General features: G+C 39.4%; 1 protein-coding gene across 10 annotated transcripts in view; it reads left to right on the plus strand.

Annotated features, from left to right (window-relative positions):
* TCERG1 (transcription elongation regulator 1) overlaps positions 1-21,451 on the plus strand; it is a 35,964-nt gene that overhangs the window by 9,218 nt on the left and 5,295 nt on the right. For 7 of the 10 annotated variants that reach the window (XM_081181005.1, XM_081181011.1, XM_081181002.1 and 4 more), the window contains 12 exons: positions 280-342; positions 1,514-1,714; positions 4,341-4,456; positions 5,312-5,400; positions 6,136-6,296; positions 7,596-7,689; positions 8,061-8,196; positions 9,439-9,528; positions 10,788-10,906; positions 13,119-13,269; positions 19,588-19,752; positions 20,794-20,976. In XM_081181005.1, the coding sequence (XP_081037131.1) occupies positions 280-342; positions 1,514-1,714; positions 4,341-4,456; positions 5,312-5,400; positions 6,136-6,296; positions 7,596-7,689; positions 8,061-8,196; positions 9,439-9,528; positions 10,788-10,906; positions 13,119-13,269; positions 19,588-19,752; positions 20,794-20,976 (1,568 nt within the window). The remainder of the gene's footprint in view (positions 1-279; positions 343-1,513; positions 1,715-4,340; positions 4,457-5,311; positions 5,401-6,135; positions 6,297-7,595; positions 7,690-8,060; positions 8,197-9,438; positions 9,529-10,787; positions 10,907-13,118; positions 13,270-19,587; positions 19,753-20,793; positions 20,977-21,451) is intronic. The other 3 variants (XM_081181003.1, XM_081181004.1, XM_081181006.1) reach the window with 2 other exon arrangements.

Genomic DNA, 21,451 nt, shown 5'->3' on the forward strand with positions numbered 1-21,451 from the left:
CATCATTCCCTCATTTTTTTTTAAAAAAAGATGGCTGCATTGTCATTTAAGTCCTCATGTTCAGTATAATCCGAGATTATTGCAGGAACTTGTCATTGATCTGGAATCACTATACTAAAAGGGAAACACATTTTAGACCTTCCTGCTTGCTTCCCACTGCCATTGAAAAAAATAATGGCATGCTAAATTTGTAGCAGGAAAATTGATACTACTCAGATTCCCAGTGGTAGCTGACATGCAGTGGCAGCTTTCCAACATGCTTGCTTATCCATTTTACAGGTGTAGCAATGATGCAAATAGTCAGCTGCCCGTATGTAAAGACAGTCGCTACCACCAAGACCGGTAAATTTTTTTAAACCATCTTAGTCTGTTTTGTCTGTAAGTTGGCATGGTAGTGAATGTTGTTGTTTTTACCTTTATTTGCTTTTCCCAAATAACTGGATCTCTTATCTTTATTTTCAAAATACACTTACAAATACAGATTTCACATGTAGTCAGCAAGATTTCCCCCCAATTAACTGGCTATGAGCATAATTAGTTAAAAAACAACAACACTTATTCTAGACTACTCTGTTCATGTGAATCTCTTCCATAACCATATTTTGTTTTTGCTTTCCTATGTGGGATACAGTGTTTGATTCCCCCCCTCCTGCTATTTGTACAGTGATCAGACTTTGTTTGCATGTTAGTGTGCTTGTGTATGTGTATGTATGTCTGTGTCTATGTTTAAACTTACATGTTAAAGGCTGTTCTAGATATATATGTTTTCATGCAAAAAGGAGTTTGTTGTCAGTACCTTACATATTCACAAAAAAACTAGAGTCATGCTGCATTAAACCATCTGTTATTTTAACCTTAAAATCCAAAAATCAAAGTTGAAAGCAAAATCCTGGGTTGTATTGGCACCTAAACATGTGATCCTGACTTCTAAGATTGGGTGCACTTGACAGCGGTTGAAGGAGCTCAGTAAGTGTGCAGGACTCTCTCCCCTTCCATGGCACTGGGGAAGCTCTGCTTGCATGTGTGGGTCTGCTTTGCTGGATCACATGACCATTTAATAGAGAGAACTAAGAAGATTTCCTGATAATCATGCTACATCTGTACTGAAGAAGCTGACTTTATTGTTTTACTACTCTTTGTTAGTGTTACCACTTTGAAGAGCAGTAAATCCTTCCCATCTTCTTTTAATGCTGATTATTATGATAGTGTATGGAATTAGCAATAACTTCATTCTCAACACTTAAAAAATAGTGCAAATTCACAAGATTCATCAAATATTTACTACATTTTGTGCTATCCATGACTGGGTATACAGGGCAGTAGTGATTAGGCAATGTGCAAGTACAGTGTACTAACACAGAACTACAGCTTAGAAGAAATGTCTCAGCTTTCAGTATTGATAGCTTCAGTTTCATTAATAAGCCACTGTATATGCTGATTTCAGTTCGATGCTTTGAATTCACAAAATGTTACTTTATCAGTACTTGCCTTTTTATTGCTCCTTCTTATGTAGGTGTCTTGCCAGGAATGGCTCCTCCTATTGTACCTATGATCCATCCTCAGGTTGCTATTGCCGCTTCACCTGCTACATTGGCTGGAGCAACAGCAGTCTCTGAATGGACAGAGTACAAAACAGCAGATGGGAAGACTTACTACTATAATAATAGGACACTGGAATCAACATGGGAGAAGCCTCAAGAACTAAAGGAGAAAGGTATAGTGTTCAGTTTTGGACCAGTTAATGTTGCACTTTGCAAAATTAAAAAGACAAATTGGCTGATGAATGTGTGTGCTTATTTCTAGCATTTTTAAACCTGCTGTATGTCATAAAGGTAAAGGGACCCCTGATCATTTGGTCCAGTCGTGGCTGACTCTGGGGTTGCGGCACTCATCTCACTTTATTGGCCGAGGGAGCCAGCGTACAGCTTCCAGGTCATGTGGCCAGCATGACTAAGCCTCTTCAGGCGAACCAGAGCAGCGCACGGAAACGCCGTTTTCCTTCCTGCCGGAGGAGTATCTGTTTATCTACTTGCATTTTGACATGCTTTCGAACTGCTAGGTTGGCAGGAACAAGGACCGATCAACAGGAGCTCACCCTGTCGCGGGGATTTGAACCGCTGACCTTCTGATCAGCAAGTCCTAGGCTCTGTGGTTTAACCCACAGTGCCACCCGTGTCTCTCACTGTATGTCTTACATACAGTTAAAACAAGAGTCTCTCTGTCTACAGACTCACAATCTAAAAAACATGACGCAGAAAGAAAAAGCCATGGTGAGTCAGAAGTAGGGGGGAAGCAAGCAACTCTTATAATGACCAGCATAAATGGAAACAGTTCAGGGACAGGAGGAGTCCAGTGGAGCTGGTCTTTCAGAAAAGCTGATGGGATGATTCAGTGTCCCACCTCCACTAGTATGCTACTTCTTTTACAGTCTTTCCCTTTCTTACTAGTTCACAGTTGAAGTTCGTTGTTTCTCTTTTTGTCTTAATATGGCACACTGTTACAAAATGCCCCAGTTTTGCGTGTGTGACTTTGGGCTCCTGGATAGCAGACCTCCACCGCCAGGCTGCAGTTTCTCTCAGCTTCCGTCTAAATTGAGAAGTGCCTGTTTTTTTCCTGGAGCCTACTGCCAGCTGTTTTGAGAGTCTCCAAGTATTTGCTTTTTATGGATTTCTTCTTACAGATGGATGATTTCTAGAATTCTATTTAGTAGCTATCTCCAGGTTGCTTCATGTTCTCTATTTAGATTTTTTAAACCATTTCTTATTGGCCTTGGCATTTCTGTTGCTGTGTGAAAAGGGTATGACTCTTTGAGAGTCCTTTGTACAGGATGCCTAGCACTATTAATCTGTCACTGATAAGCTCTTCCTTTTTGTTCCCAAATCATGAGTTTTTAAAAAGGTATTCCGTTGACTCTCTAGGCTTTGACATTTCAGGTGGAAATACTCCACCTCATAAACTATATTACACTTAAGAATAAAAAATTAACCAAATCTGCTCTGCATAGTTATTTTCAGTACCTATCTTATTGTCTTGTCCGTAATTTGTTTAAATTGTATTTTTAAATTGCTGTAACATGCCCTGGGATCTTAATGATGAAGGGTGGGTAAGAAATCAAATAAATAATTAAATAAAATTAATAATCCTTGGTTTTCCTCAATAAAGTTGAAGGATTTAAACATGAGGGAGCTGAGTCTAATTTCTCCTATCTCATTGTAGCACAATATTGCTGTGCAGCAACAATCAAATCTTTTCTGCCAGACTGGTTATTCTGAGGGTCTGTTGAAGCTTTCTGGGGCTGGAAATTGAGCAATTTTTGTAACACTTAAGGCTTGGGTTTCTGACACCATCTCATACTATTTCAGAGAAGGAGGCAGGCCCCAAAGGATACCTAACAAACAGCAACTTTATTGCTAAGAACAAACTAGATTAGAATTGCAGCATAGATAACTGTCTTAGTTTGGACAAAGACATAACAGTAGTCCTGGAGCCAATATAAATCTCCACATATCAGTAGCAAGAGAATACCACTATATTATCTCATCCTTGTTGTGTAAACATTTAGAATTATTTTCTAAAGTACTTGTGGTATCTGCTGATTACAGAAGTGATTGCCATCCTTACCATAGATAACCAATGTAAGGCGGTTGCATGTCCATGGTAATTTTGAAAAGACAGAAAGTATGAAAATATATTTCTTTTGGAAATATAAGTAGAAGACTGTAAATAACAGTTGCTTTAAATAAAACCAGACTGCCTAGTGAAAAGAAAGAGCTGCTTCTTCGAACTCCTTGCATGTCAAGGAGCTTCTCCAGACTACATACCTGTTCCTTCAGGGAAATGCAGCTGTGTTGGCAATAGGCAGATTTTCTTGATTTCTGGACTGGGAAACCCCCCACAAGGCCTTCATCTTACCAGGATTCTGACTCAGTATTGGGTCTTGTCCAGTCCACCACTGTATCAAGAAATTGAGAAATTGCACAGCACACTAGAGTTGGATGTAACAGAAAAATAGAGCTGGGTGTAATCAGCATACTGATGATACCATACCCCAAATCTCCTGATGACCACTTCTAACAGCTTCATATAGATGTTAAACAGCATCATGCAGCACATAAAAGTGTAGCTGTCTGGGAGCAGAAATATAGCTACCCAGTGTCATTCTGCTAGCTCTGTAATAATTTGTATAATCACAGATACATGTCCATAGTTGAGAAAAATTCTGACAAAAATGAAAACACTAGCATTCAAATGTACTTTTCATTATGAATAATTATGCTGATAAGAGCCTTAAGTTTGAATTTACAGAAAGTGGAAGGTAAAAAAACAATGCTTTTCCCTAGAAAAAGTAGAAGAGAAGATGAAAGAAAGCATTAAGGAGCCTGCCGAAGACCCTTTGCCTATGGAGACTGAAGAGGAGGAACCCAAAATTGAACCTATCAAGGAACTTATAAAAGAGGTAAAAGACATGAGAAAAGACATTTTGCTGTATTTAAATACTCTTATGTTGGTTTGTGGTTGGTTTGTGAAAACAAAGCTGTAGATCAAGTAGAATGAAGTGGAAGATGCATTTAAGTAAACTGAAATAAAATAGAAAATGCGCACATTTTGGTCTGGATATTGAGAGCATATTGACAGCTCTCTAACGTGAATAGGTTGTTCTTATATTTAGGAACTAACTAGAAGCAATATTTGATTTTACAAATTACTTAGAAAGTAAAGCATTGTGGATAGTCTTCAATGGCTGAAAAACTTGATCGTATCCAATGTTAATCATACTTTGCGTCAACCAGTTGAATAAGTATGACAACCTAGGTTCATTTATTCAAATACATATTCTGAGTAAAAACAAGCTGAATACAGTCCACAGTTTTTAAGGCACACATTCAGTGCCTTAAATATTGAAAACTTGATTTACATTTAGGAACATAAACATCAAAACAAAGTGCTATTGCATAGTTTTGAAAGTAGTAAGATAGCACAAACTCTTGGCAGCTTTTATATTACTTTGGAGCAGATTTTGGGGCACATGGGGGTGCAGGTGGAAAGGGGCAAAAAGAAACCAGACATCCCATTTCACAGATGGATTAACCACTGTGCAAAAGCAGATGGGCATCTTAGGATGTTGTCCTTAGTGTGTGTTAAACAAAAAATGAATTAATCATTATAGTTCAGAAACTTTTCTTACACATTCGTTTCACTGATTTCCAAATTACTTTTTATTTCCAATTGATTTTATATAGTTCCTCCTTATCCTTGTCAATTCACTATAAATGCAACAGTTGGTTTTAAATTACCTTTGATCTTTCACCAGGAACCAAAAGAAGAAGAAATGACGGAAGAAGAAAAAGCAGCTCAGAAAGCAAAACCTGTCGCTACTACCCCTATTCCTGGTACTCCATGGTAAGTAACATTTTTTTCCTCAGATTGATTAGTGTGAATATATAATAAAAAAAAATTCCTTCCAGTAACACCTTAGAGACCAACTAAGTTTGTATTGGTATAAGCTTTTGTGTGAATGCACAAAAAAGCACACAAAAGCTCATACCAATAACAAACTTAGTTGGCCTCTAAGGTGCTACTGGAAGGAATTTTTAAATTTTGTTTCGACTAAGGCAGACCTACCTGTAACTGTGAATATATAAGTACTACCTTTAAATCTGTGCATTCTATTCATAGTGAACATTTTATGCATTGTTTATTTCCAATATAAAATTAATGTTAGATTTACAATGATTTAATCAATCAATAATGTTAGCAATAGGCTTATATTATACATTTCATGTTGAATAAAGAAAAAATCAGTTTACATTATTTTTGTATGAGATTGACCAGCAGTTAGCAGTGATCGTAAGTCTACTTTCTGTTTATAAAACATTCTAGTACAGACAGGTAAAATTAAGTGCTGTTGATCTTGGCTATAATCATATGCACATTTATCTGGGAATAAGCCCACTGAATACAACGTTGCTTATTTATGAGTAAGCATGCTTAGGACAGTGTGGTTTTATGGAGTTTAAGAGCATGTGACAAAGGCATTGGGACCTCTGTATTTTATTAACTGAAAGCATGCTTATAGATTAAACAAACTTTGATAGAGTATTGATAAACCATTGATTGATTGTGGCTTTCCTGTAGGTGTGTGGTGTGGACAGGTGATGAGAGGGTTTTCTTTTACAATCCTACCACACGTCTGTCTATGTGGGATAGACCAGATGACTTAATTGGAAGAGCAGATGTGGATAAAATTATTCAGGAGCCTCCACACAAAAAAGGAATAGATGAAGTGAAAAAACAAAGTAAGAGTAAAAACAGTATTCTTCCTATTTTGTCTTCGTTATTTTGCAATTTTGAATATACTTACAGGTTCATTTTTTTGTGCTTATTCAAAGCAAGATATATTTTGTGCTTATTTAGAAGCAAGAGAGAACTGCACTGGAAAAAGTTATTGATCAATGCATGATTTCTGGGACTCAAGTTGTGACTAAATTAAATCATTTTTTATTGCTAAAAGTAGGCTAAGCATATATTCAGTAATGTGAATATTTACATAATCATAGGAAGTGCAGGTCCTCTATATTTGATATCTCCCATTGCTTCAAAAGCTAATGTTTTCTTTCACTCAACAATTCCCTCTACTTTAAATCCACCGGCATGTAGAACAAAGTTAGGGAAACATGGCTGGTGGGTGGTCTGGGATGGTGAGATTGGGGGCGGGGGAGATACAGGATCCCCTTCTGTGATGTTGGAGATGCAGCTGGAAACCAGGCAGTGGTTCATCACATCTATGAGCTTGATTTGGCCTTTTTGGTTGGATGGTGCTAAAGGATTAGTGAGATTTCCAGTGTAAACACTTGGAATACTGAAGTGCTTTTTACTCTGTGTATACATACACTACATACCTCACAAAATACATTGCAGTCTTACCAAGAAGCTTGGTTGGGCATAGCTGAGCTGTGGCGCAAATTAGTTTCAGAGACCTTGCTGACTGCAGCACTCACATTGTAACACAGTCCTAGCATCCTACAAGAATAACTACGGTGTCATTCCTGAACTACATGGTTCAGTCTGGCTCAACATTTCACAGGTTTTTTGTTTGCTCTTTTAAAAAAAATATCAATGTGTCACTTAGGTGTTTGCTGCACTGTGTTCCTTTGGAAGGAAGGGTGGAATATAAAATTTATAAATAATAACAAGATTTCACACCAAGCCATAACTGGCTGTTCTATCTTATTTGAGCCTCTGCCTCTGAGGCTGGTATGTATTAAGTTCTGGAAGCTATGGTAGAGTGGATTTTTAAAAAAATTATAGATATTAATTGGAAGCATACAATATTATTTATTTTTTTATTTTTTTGGAAGCATACATTATTGATCAAATGTTATTTGTTGTTTAATTTTATTTCATAAAATTAATATACCTATTGATTGTGGGGGGAAACCTCAAAGTGGAATATTGCATTCTTTTTAGAGATTCTAATGTGTATCCATAGACTAACTTTGCATGTCTTAAAATTAACATGAGATGCATTCTTTACCTTTATGTAGACAACAAGCGAATATAAGTGGTGTGTTTTTTCCCCTGAACTGTACCTATAGGGATGCTAATAGAGGCCTCTCTTACAGTAAAAGAAGAGCATGAAATGCTAGATGAAACAAATGATGATGAACCTATTAAAGCAAAGAAGCGGAAGTAAGTTGTGTATGAAAGGATAGACTGCATTAATTTCTGAGCTTTAAAGTTTTTAAGTCTGAACTGGGGCTCAACTCTTTCAGTGTGTAAAGCTAAGTTTCCCACACTGCACAGTGGCTTTTGTAGTCACCATATTGAGTGAGATTGCTTGTCTGCAGTATGCCCAAAGTATTGTTGTATGCTCAATCATATTTTTAAATTAATTGTCTGGGGGGTATTGGGCCAAGTTAAATAGTCTCTGGTTCCACTGTGCATTGAATAGAATGCATTGAATGGAATCCACCCTGAACACATGTTACCAAAATGATGTAAAGCTAAAGATTTAATTGTATTTTTTTTTAATGGAGTCTTGTATGCCTTCACTTTCATAGGAAGGAGGAAAACAAAGACATTGATTCAGAGAAGGAGGCTGCCATGGAAGCTGAAATTAAAGCTGCTCGAGAGAGAGCAATTGTCCCGCTGGAAGCACGAATGAAACAGTTCAAGGACATGCTACTTGAAAGAGGGGTCAGAAACTATTATTGTATTAAGTCAACCTTGGTGTTTCCTGATTACACTGACATTTTAGCCCAAATAATGGAAAGATCTGTTAGTTCCTATATTGTTCTTCTTTCACTGACAAGTTATTCCTGCATACTGTCATTAGGATTGAAGGATATTGGTTATCTGTATACTAATAAGATATTCCAACTTTGTATGGGTGCTAATGATAAGGATGTCCCGTGCTTTGATAATTTGTTGTTGTTTGATTGTTCAGAAGGCACATGTGCAGAATAACTGGTCAAAGATAAAACTAGTGTTCACTTTAAGTAAATGCCATTGGGAAACACACACACATTCTCACACACCTATTCATCTGTTGAAGTTCTGCGATGTAGGATTGTTGCACACAACTAGTTGGGTGGTGCGTAATCTTAATTTGGGGAGTTGGATAAATTGGGCTTCTGTTCAAATCCTTATACTACGATAGTTTCACATTTGAAGAGTGTGTCTGTTACCTATTTGTGTGTACTGAAGATAAATTCTGGATTTCAGTAGCATATTTTTTTCATGCAAAATGAAGCCCACAACAGTTGTCTTTTTCAGGGGCAGTTTAGGGAAGTGGAACATTTTTGGCAACTATCATTGCTATTCCTGGAGCCTTGGTATGGGTGGGACAGGAGAACGGCACATATGTTTGCAATTGATTTCAAAATTCTCTTGTTAGAGTAAAGAATATCAGCTTTCAGTGTGATTTTTCCAATGCAGTTTCCATGAAATGTTATAAGTTTGCCTTGTTAACCTGTCTTTTTAAAAGTGCTCCAAAGACAATTTCTGTGCAAAACCTTTGGGTTTATTTGGGGTGGCGGCGGGCGGGGGAGACATTGGATCATTTAGAAAAAGAGCTATGCAGGCAGCAGAGGAAGTCAGAGTAGAGAACTTCAAGGCTCTCTTTTGATGTGGCAATTTTTAAATGTCACACAGTAGTGGCTATTTTAATGAGTAATTAGATGTGTGTTAGTTCTGTGTAATTATGTAGACGTTTTTGGAGCCAATTAGTGTGGAAATTTGTGATGCTGACCTCCTGGAGCTTGTCATCTATTAGTGATGAAACTGCTGTAAGGGTTTCAGTTATGGCTCTTCTCTAACAGATGTCCTGTAGGTTTCAAGCAAAATAGCACGACTTGCTTGTCTTTGGGTGAATTTAATTGCTAGGAAAATCAGCACTTTTCTCTCTTCCACTCCACCCCTTTCTATTTTTTTTTAAAGGTTTCTGCATTTTCTACTTGGGAGAAGGAGCTACACAAGATAGTTTTTGATCCCCGCTACCTGCTTCTTAACCCTAAAGAAAGAAAACAGGTAAAATAAAGGCCTACAGGTAAACACAACTGGCCTGTGAATTCTGTGATATCTGGAGTTTCAGATAACAAATGTTTAGGGAATGGGGTGGGGAAAAGGTAAGGTTCCGTGTATTCCTTAAGAAAGAGAACTTGACAATTTCTATAGGGAAATGAAAGCTTCAAACTCAAATGTATGTTTAGGTACAAAGCCCAGCACCCCCAAACCATAATTGTAGCAGAGATTTGTATAAAAATATTAACAGGAGTATTTGACAAAGAAACCCTGAATATGTTATTCATACCCAAAATATTCTTGTGTGAAATCTTTTACTACAAAGATGAAAATAAATGGGAAATGTAAAATTTGCAAAAGGGAACAATCAGGATTTATTTATGTACACTGTTTTAATTTCTTCATCTCCAGAGTGATTATTTAGAAGCTGAGACTTGGTAGAACCACCAGTTTCTGAACCAAAGGTGGTCAGTTGTATGTCTCTCATATTAAATCATGCACATATAGCCCAATGTTAAATGGGTGTTTTTTTGTCCTATCCTAACTAGTGATAAGTGTGGATACTGTGTCCTCATGAATAAATGATAATTTGATTGCATTAATATTGCCATAAAAGTGTTTCTAAGGTTATTGAGCATTCTTAAATGCTGGCTATGAGGTATAAAAGAAGAAAGAGCTGGCTGTTTTCTGATAGCTTCTCTTATATATTAGCTTCTCTTAGTGAGAATTACACTTTTTGGCTTTGATAGAGGAGAACATGTCACTGTCTCCGTATATAGCAGTATCTTTGGCAATACCCTTCTTCACCTCCCCTCCTGGCTGCTTGAGCTGCAGGACCCCCTTGTTCCATGCCACATTGTTCAAGATGGGCTTGATCCCAGCTTGAGTGATGACATATAGATCTATCAAAGGACATGCCATTATCTAATGAAGACCTCTGTGCAATCTAAAAATACATCCTGATGGAAGGAAGCAGTTCTTAAGCGTCCAACTATTTTATGTTTGGTACTGTTGCTGCTGTGATTGTTACTTGGTGCCCCAAAGAACAGTGTTAAAATTCATGTTGAATGGCTTTACATAAAAGTTTTTATAGAGAGGAATATTTCAGTGAGTCCAAGCTTAGTGAAGTAATACTCTTGGCGTCATATATGGTAACTTCTCATATTACTGCAAATGATGCATCCTAGCCTTTGACTTGTCCTTTGGAGTTCTCTCCACTTACAGGGTGATAATGCTCCAAACGGTATACTCTGGTGTTTCTGTAGGTATTTGATCAGTATGTGAAAACTAGGGCAGAAGAAGAACGCAAAGAGAAGAAAAATAAAATAATGCAGGCTAAGGAAGATTTCAAGAAAATGATGGAAGAAGCGAAGATTAATCCCAGGTAAGAATATTTCCTCCTACATAAATAATTTTAAAGCTTTTTTCAGGCACTGTGTACTGCTAGACTTGGTTTTACTTGAAGTCCAGTACTATCCTCTGCATGTTTACTTTCATTTAATCCAAATTTTATGACACTGGCTATTTTAGGATATGAAGCAATCCCAAATGCTTGGCAAGGTGTGGAAGATGGATTTATTTGCCCTAAATGTTCACAAGCCATGTCCTCCAATCTGTAGGTTTCCTCATCTTGATTAGCTGTGAAAACACCAACATTACTGTATAGAATATAATAGGGAACGTTTACTCTTTTTCAGCATTATGTAAATATGAAACATATTAGTACCAGAATTGTTTGTGACTTTGAGCAGTATTTTTTAAAAGCTGTCCGTTCTACTTAAGCAAACTACATATGCAAATAGGCCCTATGACAGGCAAGTTTCCATAAGCTATTCCATAGTCAGCATGGGGAAAGGACCAGGTGGATTCTCTCTACTTAGCTTCATAATTTTAGGTTGTGAACTGCCCTGAGATCTAAGAATGAAAGGTGGTATACAAATTGAGTAAATAATAATATTAATTTTATATTATTTATTAATGACCAAATAGGTTTCCATAGAAAGCAAGACATTGCCAATATATTGTTCAACAGTATGTAGTTATCATTTCCTTTTAAAGACTTGAGTATTTCTTTTGTGTAAACTAGGTAGGATTTACTTTGCATTACATGTTTGTCTGCTTTACGTTAATACTGTGGTTTCAGTAAAATGCAGTGAAACGCCCAAATGTTTCTTCAGAAGTTGTGCTACTTTGCTTGAATTAGCTTGATGTTTACAAATGGTTACCCTAAACAAACTTATTAGGCAGGGGTGGGCAACCATTTTTCTGTCAGGGATCGCATTCCCCCAGGAGTAATCGGTTGGAGGCCATATGCCATATGTGGGTGGGGCCAGGTCCAGTGGTGGGTGAGACCACATTTTTTCTCTTTCTGATGCCCCTTTTTCTCTCTCCTCTTTCCTGCCTGTCCAGCAGACTGTCAGGGAGTGATGAGTCACTCTTGCCAGCAGTCTGAACTGATTGCTTACAAAGAGCTTTTGAAATGAGGCTGTGGGCCACATAAAATAAGGTCAAGGGATTCAGGTTGCCCATCTTTGTTGAACAGTACTGAGCTTGAAAATAATTGCTTTCTTAGTGTAACCATTTTCCTTACTTAGCCATATTTCTTTCTTACTACTTTTTTGCACCCCAAAGGACACAGAAGTATATATCATTTATATATTGTGTTTGTCTTCTTTACCCAATGTTGACTAAAACCAATCTCCAAAGGACCTGCAAGTCTTGTTAACTAATTTCCCTTTTTTAATCTAAGGTAACAGTGCCCATTTGGAAGTTTGCGTTCCTTAAAAATCATATTTGTGCTTTGTGTGCTCAGAAATCCATGTCCAGTCTTGCTTTTACAGCTCACTTTCTTTAGTTTAGGTTTACATTCACTTCCAGTCAGTTGAATAAGCTACCCAATTATTCTCTTGTTTTAATTTACCCTACAGCAACATTAGGCGGGATTGCCCAAGTCTAATTATTTCCATGCTGAGATGAAAACATTCGTAGGATTATAATGTCTCACGTAAACCTGGGGCCAGATTAGCATCAGACCTTGGAAAAAAGCACAGTAGTGTTTGTTTTTTTCGAGGTAAGTGGCAGTACTATATCTACTGCACATCTGAGATTTGGAATCTGGCCCTGGAGGTGAGAGTACGGTTAATAATTAAAACTGCAGGGAGTAAGGGTGGGAAACCCTTCAGACACTACTGTCCTTGCTCACAGTATTAAAAGAATCTGAATTTTTGTACCATGCCAGTTCTATTTCTGGCAGTGTTGGGTGGCAAAAGAGCATTGTTAAATTTACATTGCATAATCATGAAGTATCAGGACAGATTGACCATGGAATTTGTCTTCTGCAAGGATTATGTTATATGTGAAGAACTGCATTCAGTGTGTGCAATTTTTAAAAAAATAGTTTTAGCTGGTTCATGTCAACTTTCTAAAAAAGATAAAAGACAAACTTTATGTCTTGGACCTTCAACGGTGGCAAGGATACCAATATATTGGTGCTTAGTGTATGTATTCCAACAGAACCAAAACACAGTTGTGCTTTTGAATATACTTTCCGTCTACGAAAGCCCTGCCAAATCAGTACACTTGCCATTTTGTTACAGAACTACTTTTAGTGAATTTGCAGCCAAGCATGCTAAAGACTCACGATTCAAAGCAATTGAAAAAATGAAAGACCGGGAAGCCTTGTTTAATGAGTTTATCACAGCAGCAAGAAAGAAGGAAAAAGAAGATTCGAAGACCAGAGGAGAGAAGGTAAGATTTTTATATCAAGGATGTGAAAATAGCCTAATGGGAGGATTGGAGAAGGGCCCATGCTAGTCTTCTAGATTTGCCCTTCACCCCCTCCCCCAAATTATTTTTTCCTTTTGGTCTCCTCCCCCCCCAGTTTAAGCATATGTATCTTATTTGGAGGTGTGGGGTTGGTCATTTTACTCTTTTTTTTTTCTTCTAAATTTGGAATAAGTTTAATGTTCTAGAAAATGTACTATAATTTTCTTCTAAATTCATATCTAGATTTTAAAATCCTAGATATATATATTTTTGGTGGGGGGACAAATGTCTGACTGGAAAACTCCAAGCAGACCATTACATACCCATTCTGTCAGGGATGCAAGCAAGGTTTGAGAACTATTTGTGGGCAAATTTCAAAATGCTAACACTTCAGTGGTTTTTTTTAATCTTCCAGTAAATGTATCTTAGCATGACTACTTATCAGAATTAAAGGTCGCCTATGAAAGATTAATGAATTTCAAATGTCATTTGTCTGCACTGTCAATACAAGAGACAAAGTGCACATCACTGGGGAAGGTGGATGCTACAAAGTATCTTCAACAAGCGTTAGCATCAAAATATGCAGCAACTTTCTTCAGTGTCCTAGCATACACCTTTGAAACCTAATCATTTCTGGGATTTCTGTTTCCTTACATACTCCTTAAGTGAAGCTAATATAATTTCCTTTCAATAAGTAGCATAGATAGAGGCAAAACTTTCAGGCAAAAGTTACCTGTCATATAGGAATGGAAAACATTCACAGCTGAAATGCAAAAATCTTAATATTGCAAAAAATAATAATCGGAAAATCCTTTGAGTAGGATCCAACACTTGTCTGGGCGGACTTCCACCCACGTATTGGGTATTTCACTTCCCCACTGCTGCCCTATTGTGTGAGCAAGCATCTGTTCCACACTTGGCATTTGATGGAACCCCTTAGGGAACTGAAAATAAAGGCGAGTGACTCACATAAGGCCACTCATACTAGGCGTGAGATTCAGCCTAGCAACTACTTGATGCACTGCTCAGTCTCATAGGCTGCAGCCCTGTACCCACTTACCTGATATTGAGCCCCATTGTACTCAGTGGAACTTCTGATAGATATGTACAGGATTGTGCCCTCAGACTCTTATTCTACATCAACTCTATATGCACCAGAATGATTAGCTTTCTAGAGGTGAACATGTATAACCTAGAACTAGCCTAAATTGCACTCTACTTGTTTTAATCTATAATCATGGCTTAAACATTATTGTTGCACCTTAGCCATTATCAGAATGAATAGTTGATAAGTAAATTATTTTATGTTGCATGAGTTACATCAAACAAGATTTTGTGTTAAATAAATGTGTTTATCTTTGCATCTGAAACTAATTATTTCTTTTCTCCCAAAGCCTCTTGTAACCATTTTATGTATTCTGTTTTGTAACAAGTGGATAGATTTTACAGTTTTGTGCTGTGCGGCCTGTCAATCAGTTCAGTCTGACAGCTGTCAATCACTGACACGCAAAGTATTATGGGATTCCCTAGTGAGGAAAGAATTGGTATCTCTGTGTGGTGACTTTAGCCTCCCGCAGTTCCGGTACTTTACATTTTTTTCAGTTTTTTCCTTGTGAAGTGATGAGAGTTGTGCCCAGAATGTGTAAACTGCAAAAAGAGGAGAAAAATCCTCCTAAATAAAAGCAAAGTATTTTCAGCCATACATGCTTTTTTGATTCCACAAGAAACATAAAAGTTGATTTAAAATATGCTTAAAGTGTTAAGTGAAGCTTTCTCAGCCAGTTCTTCTCTTCCCAAAAAGAGGTTTAATGCAGGGGTAGAGAAACCTGTGGCCCTCCAGATTTTGTTGGACTCCAATTCCTATCATTGCTGGCTGGGGGTAATGGGCGTTGGAGTCAAACAATATCTGTAAGGCTTCAGGTTCTCTACCTCTAATTTAATACTATAATTTTGTGATTTCCCACAAACCTTTAAAGTAAGTGATTTGGGTTTTGTTTGTTTTGGCATCTTCCAACTCTGTGGTTCACTTGTTTAGTGAAATTAAAGAGAGAAGATAGCACAGTTCCCTTAGGACTAGAAATATGACTAAGGAAGAGATGTAAGGCACATCAACTAAACTGAGGAGTTTCATCTTTCAGAAGTGTATTATATAGCTCCACTCAGTAAGGTCTAACTAAGCTGAAAGTTGCCAGGTCAGTACCTTATAACTAAACAATTCTGCCTCCCTTCCTTTTCACTAGAAAAACTTCAGCGACCCCCCAGCTACCATGTCCATGTTTTTTAAAAAATAAAAACAAAGCCAGAATAGAGGGACAGGTACAGTTTTGTTACTGCATTTATGGATTTAGTATCTATAATCTTGGAGTTACGCTTTTCATTTTCTACTTTGCTTTTCCTGAAGGGTGACAGTTTTCAAGTAAAATGTGGTGTTCTCACCACTGTATGAAACCAGAAAACCTGCATGTTTCCTAAACCCTAGAATTACCGTATTTTTCGCTCCATAAGACGCACCGGCCCATAAGACGCACCTAGATTTTTGGGGGGGAAATAAAGGGAAAAAATTTTAATTCCCCCCCAGGTGCGCTGCGCTACACCAGGAGCTTGGGGCGTGTGGAGCTCAGCGCGCCCCAAGCTTCTGCGTGCCGGCAAGGTCTCCGCTAGCATGGGAGAGCCGCGGGGCTCTCCCAGGGCTAGCGGATCGCTGCGCTATACCAGGAGCTTGGGGCGTGCTGAGCTCAGCGCGCCCCAAGCTTCTAGGTGCGCGCAAGCAGTCCGCTGCCGCCCCAAGCCTCGCGCACCCGGCAGGAGGTCCCACCGGGTGCGCGAGGCTTGGGGCGGCAGCGGACTGCTTGCCCGCACCTAGAAGCTTGGGGCGTGCTGAGCTCAGCGCGCCCCAAGCTTCTAGGTGCGCGCAAGCAGTCCGCTAGCCTTGGGAGAGCCGCGGGGCTCTCCCAGGGCTAGCGGATGGCTGCGCTACACCAGGAGCTTGGGGCGTGCTGAGCTCAGCGCGCCCCAAGCTTCTGCGTGCGCGCAAGCAGTCCGCTAGTCTTGGGAGAGCCACGGGGCTCTCCCAGGGCTAGCGGATCGCTGCGCTACACCAGGAGCTTGGGGCGTGCTGAGCTCAGCGCGCCCCAAGCTTCTAGGTGCGCGCAAGCAGTCCGCTGCCGCCCCAAGCCTCGCGCACCCGGTGGGACCTCCTGCCGGGTGCGCGAGGCTTGCAGACACTCGCCCGAAGCAGGGGGAGCCCTCCCGAGGGCTCCCCGTGCATCGGGCGACAGGCTGCCGCCCCAAGCCTCGCGCACCCGGTGGGACCTCCTGCCGGGTGCACGAGGCTTGCAGACACTCCCCGCACGCGCTCTTCCGGCTGGGGAGGTGACGGGCGGCTATAGAGGCTCCTGCCATAGCCGCGCGTCACCTCTCCAGCCGGGAGAGGGTCGCGGGGGGCTTCTTTAGCCCCATGCGCGTGCTCTCCCGGCTGGAGAGGTGACACGGGGCTGTAGAGGTTCCTGCCATAGCCGCGTGTCACCTCTCCAGTCGGGAGAGGGTCGCGGGGCTATGGCTTCTTCGCTCCATAGGACGCACACACATTTCCCCTTCATTTTTGAAGGGGGAAAAGTGCGTCCTATAGAGCGAAAAATACGGTATATTAAAATATTAGGAGAATGGATTGGCTGGTTTTGGTAGAAAAGTCCATGGAAGGGTTGCCTTTAGTTGGAATACTGTATGTTCCTGCAGCACTAGGTGGTAAGATCATGCTAGCCTTCAAGTTAGAAAAAGGAGGGCAGCTGCTGGTTTCTAGAGAGACTGGTGCATGCTGTGTAGATGTCAGGCAGGTTTGTTACTGTACCTTCTTTGTGTTCTAATGTTCTGAAGCCTTCTAAATGAATCCCAGTTAAATTATGGCTTGAAGATTATCTTTGTGTACAGTAGAAAAATAGCAATAATCGATTAGGTGTGCCTGTACAATGACCCTTACTTTAAAGATTTCCACAGAAACACATTTTGTTTTTAATTTCGTAAGTGTTGTTTTCATATATCTGGCTTAGAAAGCTTTCTATTTTGATACTAGCTGCATGCTGTGCTTAAGTTCAACTTTGGAATAACAAATACCATTAAAAAATAGCTACAAGGTTGCTGAATATCTTCTTAAATACTACTCTGATAGATCTGCTATTGGTGGAGAGAAAAATTGCTCTACACAGTGTTGTGCAGCCTTTTCATGATTTTATTTGCCTTTGGACTTAAAATTCATTGTCCTTGCATAATACTGTGCCAAGAACCAAACATAAGTGTTGAGGGAGAGCTACAGACTATTAGCATTATTTTTATGTAGTAATTAATAATTGAAGGAAGCTAGAATGCAAGTTTTAATTGGCTGGTAAGGCATCAAGCTGCACTGTTAATCATACTTAAGTCATTGGGATTTGGTGTCCTATTATGTATTAGGACTTGGGGTTGCAGGTAACACCCTCTGCATGCATGATTTGGGTTTGGGGGGTTGAGATTTATAATATAGCCTGTCTTACAATGGAATAATATCTGTTCTAGAGCTAAAATAACTATGATCTCTCTAATCTCAGAAAGAAGCTGTGAATGCTCTTAAAGCGATAAACTTTGCCCCTTGGCAGGGCTTAGCCATTTAGAAAGATAAGATAACTGGTAAAAGGTTTCTTAATGGTCAGAGGCCTGATTACGGGTGAGCATAAGTTGTTTGTGTGAAGCATCTTCCCATGTGATTGCAGCAATTGTACTCTTACTATCTAGCAGCCATGCATGGGGCAGAGGTGCTGGTGGCAGAGCTAGAATAACTGGGAGGGAACGAGGTCAGGAGAGCTCCGGTTGGCAGTGCATCTGTGGAGCTGCCACCAACCTGGAGCTGCTCCAGCCTTGCCACTTCTCTGCAGCACCACCACCTGGAGGACACTCCACTTCTCCCACATACATGCATAAACCACTGTTGATGCTTTCTCAACTCCTGAAAAGGTGGGTTTTCACTGCCACAACAACATGAGAAGTTGATTCATCCAAACAGATTATGATGATCTACTGTGCCTTGTAGTTAAGTGATTTTACCCGTCCAGGTGACAGTACCAAAGGCTCTGCAATGACATCCCTGTCATACATAAAATTAAGAAAATTTCAGAATTTCCAAGGGAAGCCAACAGAAAAAAAATAACTTGGGAGAGAGGGGGAAGGAAGAAGAGAAAAATAATGCTTATGTTTTGCTGCACTTGTTTATATGGAAGGGAGAATTGTTTCATGAAACATTTCATTGTAGACTGAATTCTACTATTATGATTTATGCTTGCATTTAGCCAGATAACTATGTTTGGACAACTTCTCACTATTTTGTATGAAACTTAATTGTGCCCTTCATACCAAGTTTTGAAATCATTATCCATTGCTAGCTGCTACCAATGGTGTCCTTGGAACATTAACGTGCCCATTTTTATGATCACATATAAATATTGATACTTTATTCTGTGATTCTATTCCTTAATTCAGTGAGTTGGTACTTAAAAGTGCAATGAGAAATCTAAGGGTGTAGCCCACCAAGCATTGCTTCTGTGAACCAACAATCTTCAGTGGATTATACCATGGCTAGAATCCAAAAGTACAGTATACACATGTGTTCTAGAGCTCTGGACTACTTATCAAAGCAGGCTCTCGTTATAAGTGGTGTGGACTTAGACTGCATGCACACACTTCCTTAAGGTGGAAGGATTGCACAAATGAACACATATGTCCCACGGTGCACATTACACATTGTGCTTCCCTGCCATGCATGTAGAGGACAGTTTCAGTAAATATGAGGACTAGTCCCATATTTACATTCTGGGTTTCCTGTGCAGTTACTGCAGGAGCAATACCAGTTGTGTATATAATGCACACTCTTTAAGTGGAAGAGCAGATTAGAGCTGCTGTAGTAGGAACTTCTCAAGCAAGCCCTAACTATTGAGATGGTTCACTTCGACATGTGTAAGCACCCTCTTTAGGTAATGTCCTAAGATTCTCATGTCTGTGCAGTAGCCTTAAAGGAATTAGTCACATTGCATTTTGAAGGCTTCTGTATTATGTTTTAATATATAATTAAATCTCTTTCAAAATGGCAGTGGATTAAATTTAAAGTTTAATATTCTAATGGAATCATCTAGTTTTGAATCTATTAAATTAAAATAGTTTTTGCTGTACGGTGAGTCTGCTTCTTTTTATTTCTAAATTACACTGCAAGCTTTCAGAAGTCTAAGTGACTTCTTTTGTTCCCTTTTTCTTCCTTTTGTCTTATGTTTTGAAATATAGATCAAAATGGACTTCTTTGAACTGTTATCTAATCACCACTTGGACAGTCAGTCTCGCTGGAGCAAAGTGAAGGACAAAGTAGAGACTGACCCTCGTTACAAAGCTGTGGATAGCTCTTCACAAAGGGAGGATCTTTTTAAACAGTACATTGAAAAAATAGCCAAAGTACGTGTGTTACTAATGAAGCTGCTTCCATGTTTGTAGTATTTCAGTGATGAAGCAATTGACAATAGACTTTGAAATACCCCACACAAGCATAAATCAGTTTTCTTAGCAGTGGTAGGAATTGCCCCATAGTCTCAGATTGGGGTTCTTAGTTACTTACTTATTTATATTGCCTTATAAAACACTCTCTTGAGGTGACACATTATATATATTATATATAAAAAAGAACGAGAGCAGAATCTGGAAGACCATCCTAGGGTCCATAAAATTCTGTAGAGTGATGATAGAGGGATTAGGGGAAGTTTTGGACCAATAGCCACCCTATTTTCCTAACAGATTCTTGGAGGCAGGAGAAGGGAGTGGAGTAAGGTGGCCCTGAGGATGTTTTAGGTATTCCAAATGACTTCACTAAGCCCAATTAAATGTTGGACTTTCGCCACTCCTTTTTGAAAGTCCTTGGAATGTTTTGCCAGTACAAGACCAGAGTTGGCTTGAACTCGTAGAACACTTACTTGAATCCTAGCCCTGATTTATTCTTCACTCAGCGGTTCTGATTTTGAAGGTAGTCTTATCACATCTCTTAGTATGCAGTGGGTTGGGTTGGTGTCCTTCCACTGCTGAAAGGTTTTTTGATCCAGAAGAGCCTTCCAGCCACATAACAGATTTTAAGACGATGGTTAGGAATTCTCCCCCCTTTCTCCATATGCTGTACAGAATTAAGGAACCCTCGTAATATCATGGGAGGGGGTGGGGTGCTGCTGAAGAGGAATTGCTTTGATTCCACTTCATTAATGGAGCGATACCAGTTGGATACAACTCAGTGTCTTTCATTTGTATATCCTATCGGAGCTGTGATAACTATAGTTAACAAACATTCTTTAAACATTTAATTGAAACCTTGCACTAGTAGCAGCAGTTTAATGGATTTTTAACTAGCTGCGTTAATTTGCTTTATCAGATATTTTTTCTTGAGTTCTTTTTGTGTTAAAATTCGTAGCTAGTCTAAGCAGAATGTAATGTGCATTTTGGCTTCCATTTCAGAATGTGGACTCTGAAAAAGAAAAGGAACTGGAAAGACAGGCTCGCATTGAAGCAAGCTTGCGTGAACGAGAGAGAGAAGTTCAGAAAGCTCGCTCTGAACAGACAAAGGAGATTGATAGAGAACGAGAGCAGCACAAACGAGAAGAGGCCATCCAGAATTTCAAAGCTCTCCTATCTGATATGGTGAGATTCCTGTGTGTTGAAATTAACAAGGTCAGGTATGCACTTGTGTATAGAGAACACATTAAATTGTTTCCTGTTGATTTTAATCCCATAAGAGACTGATGTGAGTATAGATGCCTTCCCTAAAGTCCTATGATTTCAGAAGAGCTAAATTATCCATTTTTCCGTTCCCCCCTTTTTCCATTGGCCAGTGTAATAATTGGGTGGTATTCAACTAGGTTTTGCTTAGCTACTCAAAGAAATTAATGAACATGACTAGGGCTCCATCTCCATTTTACAGTCATGACTCTCCCCCCCCCCCACTTTAAACAGCCATGGCTTCCCCCCAAAATTCTGAGAACTGCAGTTTGTTAAGGATGTTGAGAGTCAATAGGAGACCCCTAGTCCCCTCACAGAGCTACAGTTTCCAGAGTTCCCTCGGAAGACGGTTTGACTGTTAAATCACTTGCAGAATTCTGCCAAGAAATAGCAAATG

This window comes from Podarcis bocagei, assembly GCF_964188305.1.
Source record: "Podarcis bocagei genome assembly, chromosome: 2".
Lineage (NCBI taxonomy): Eukaryota > Metazoa > Chordata > Lepidosauria > Squamata > Lacertidae > Podarcis > Podarcis bocagei.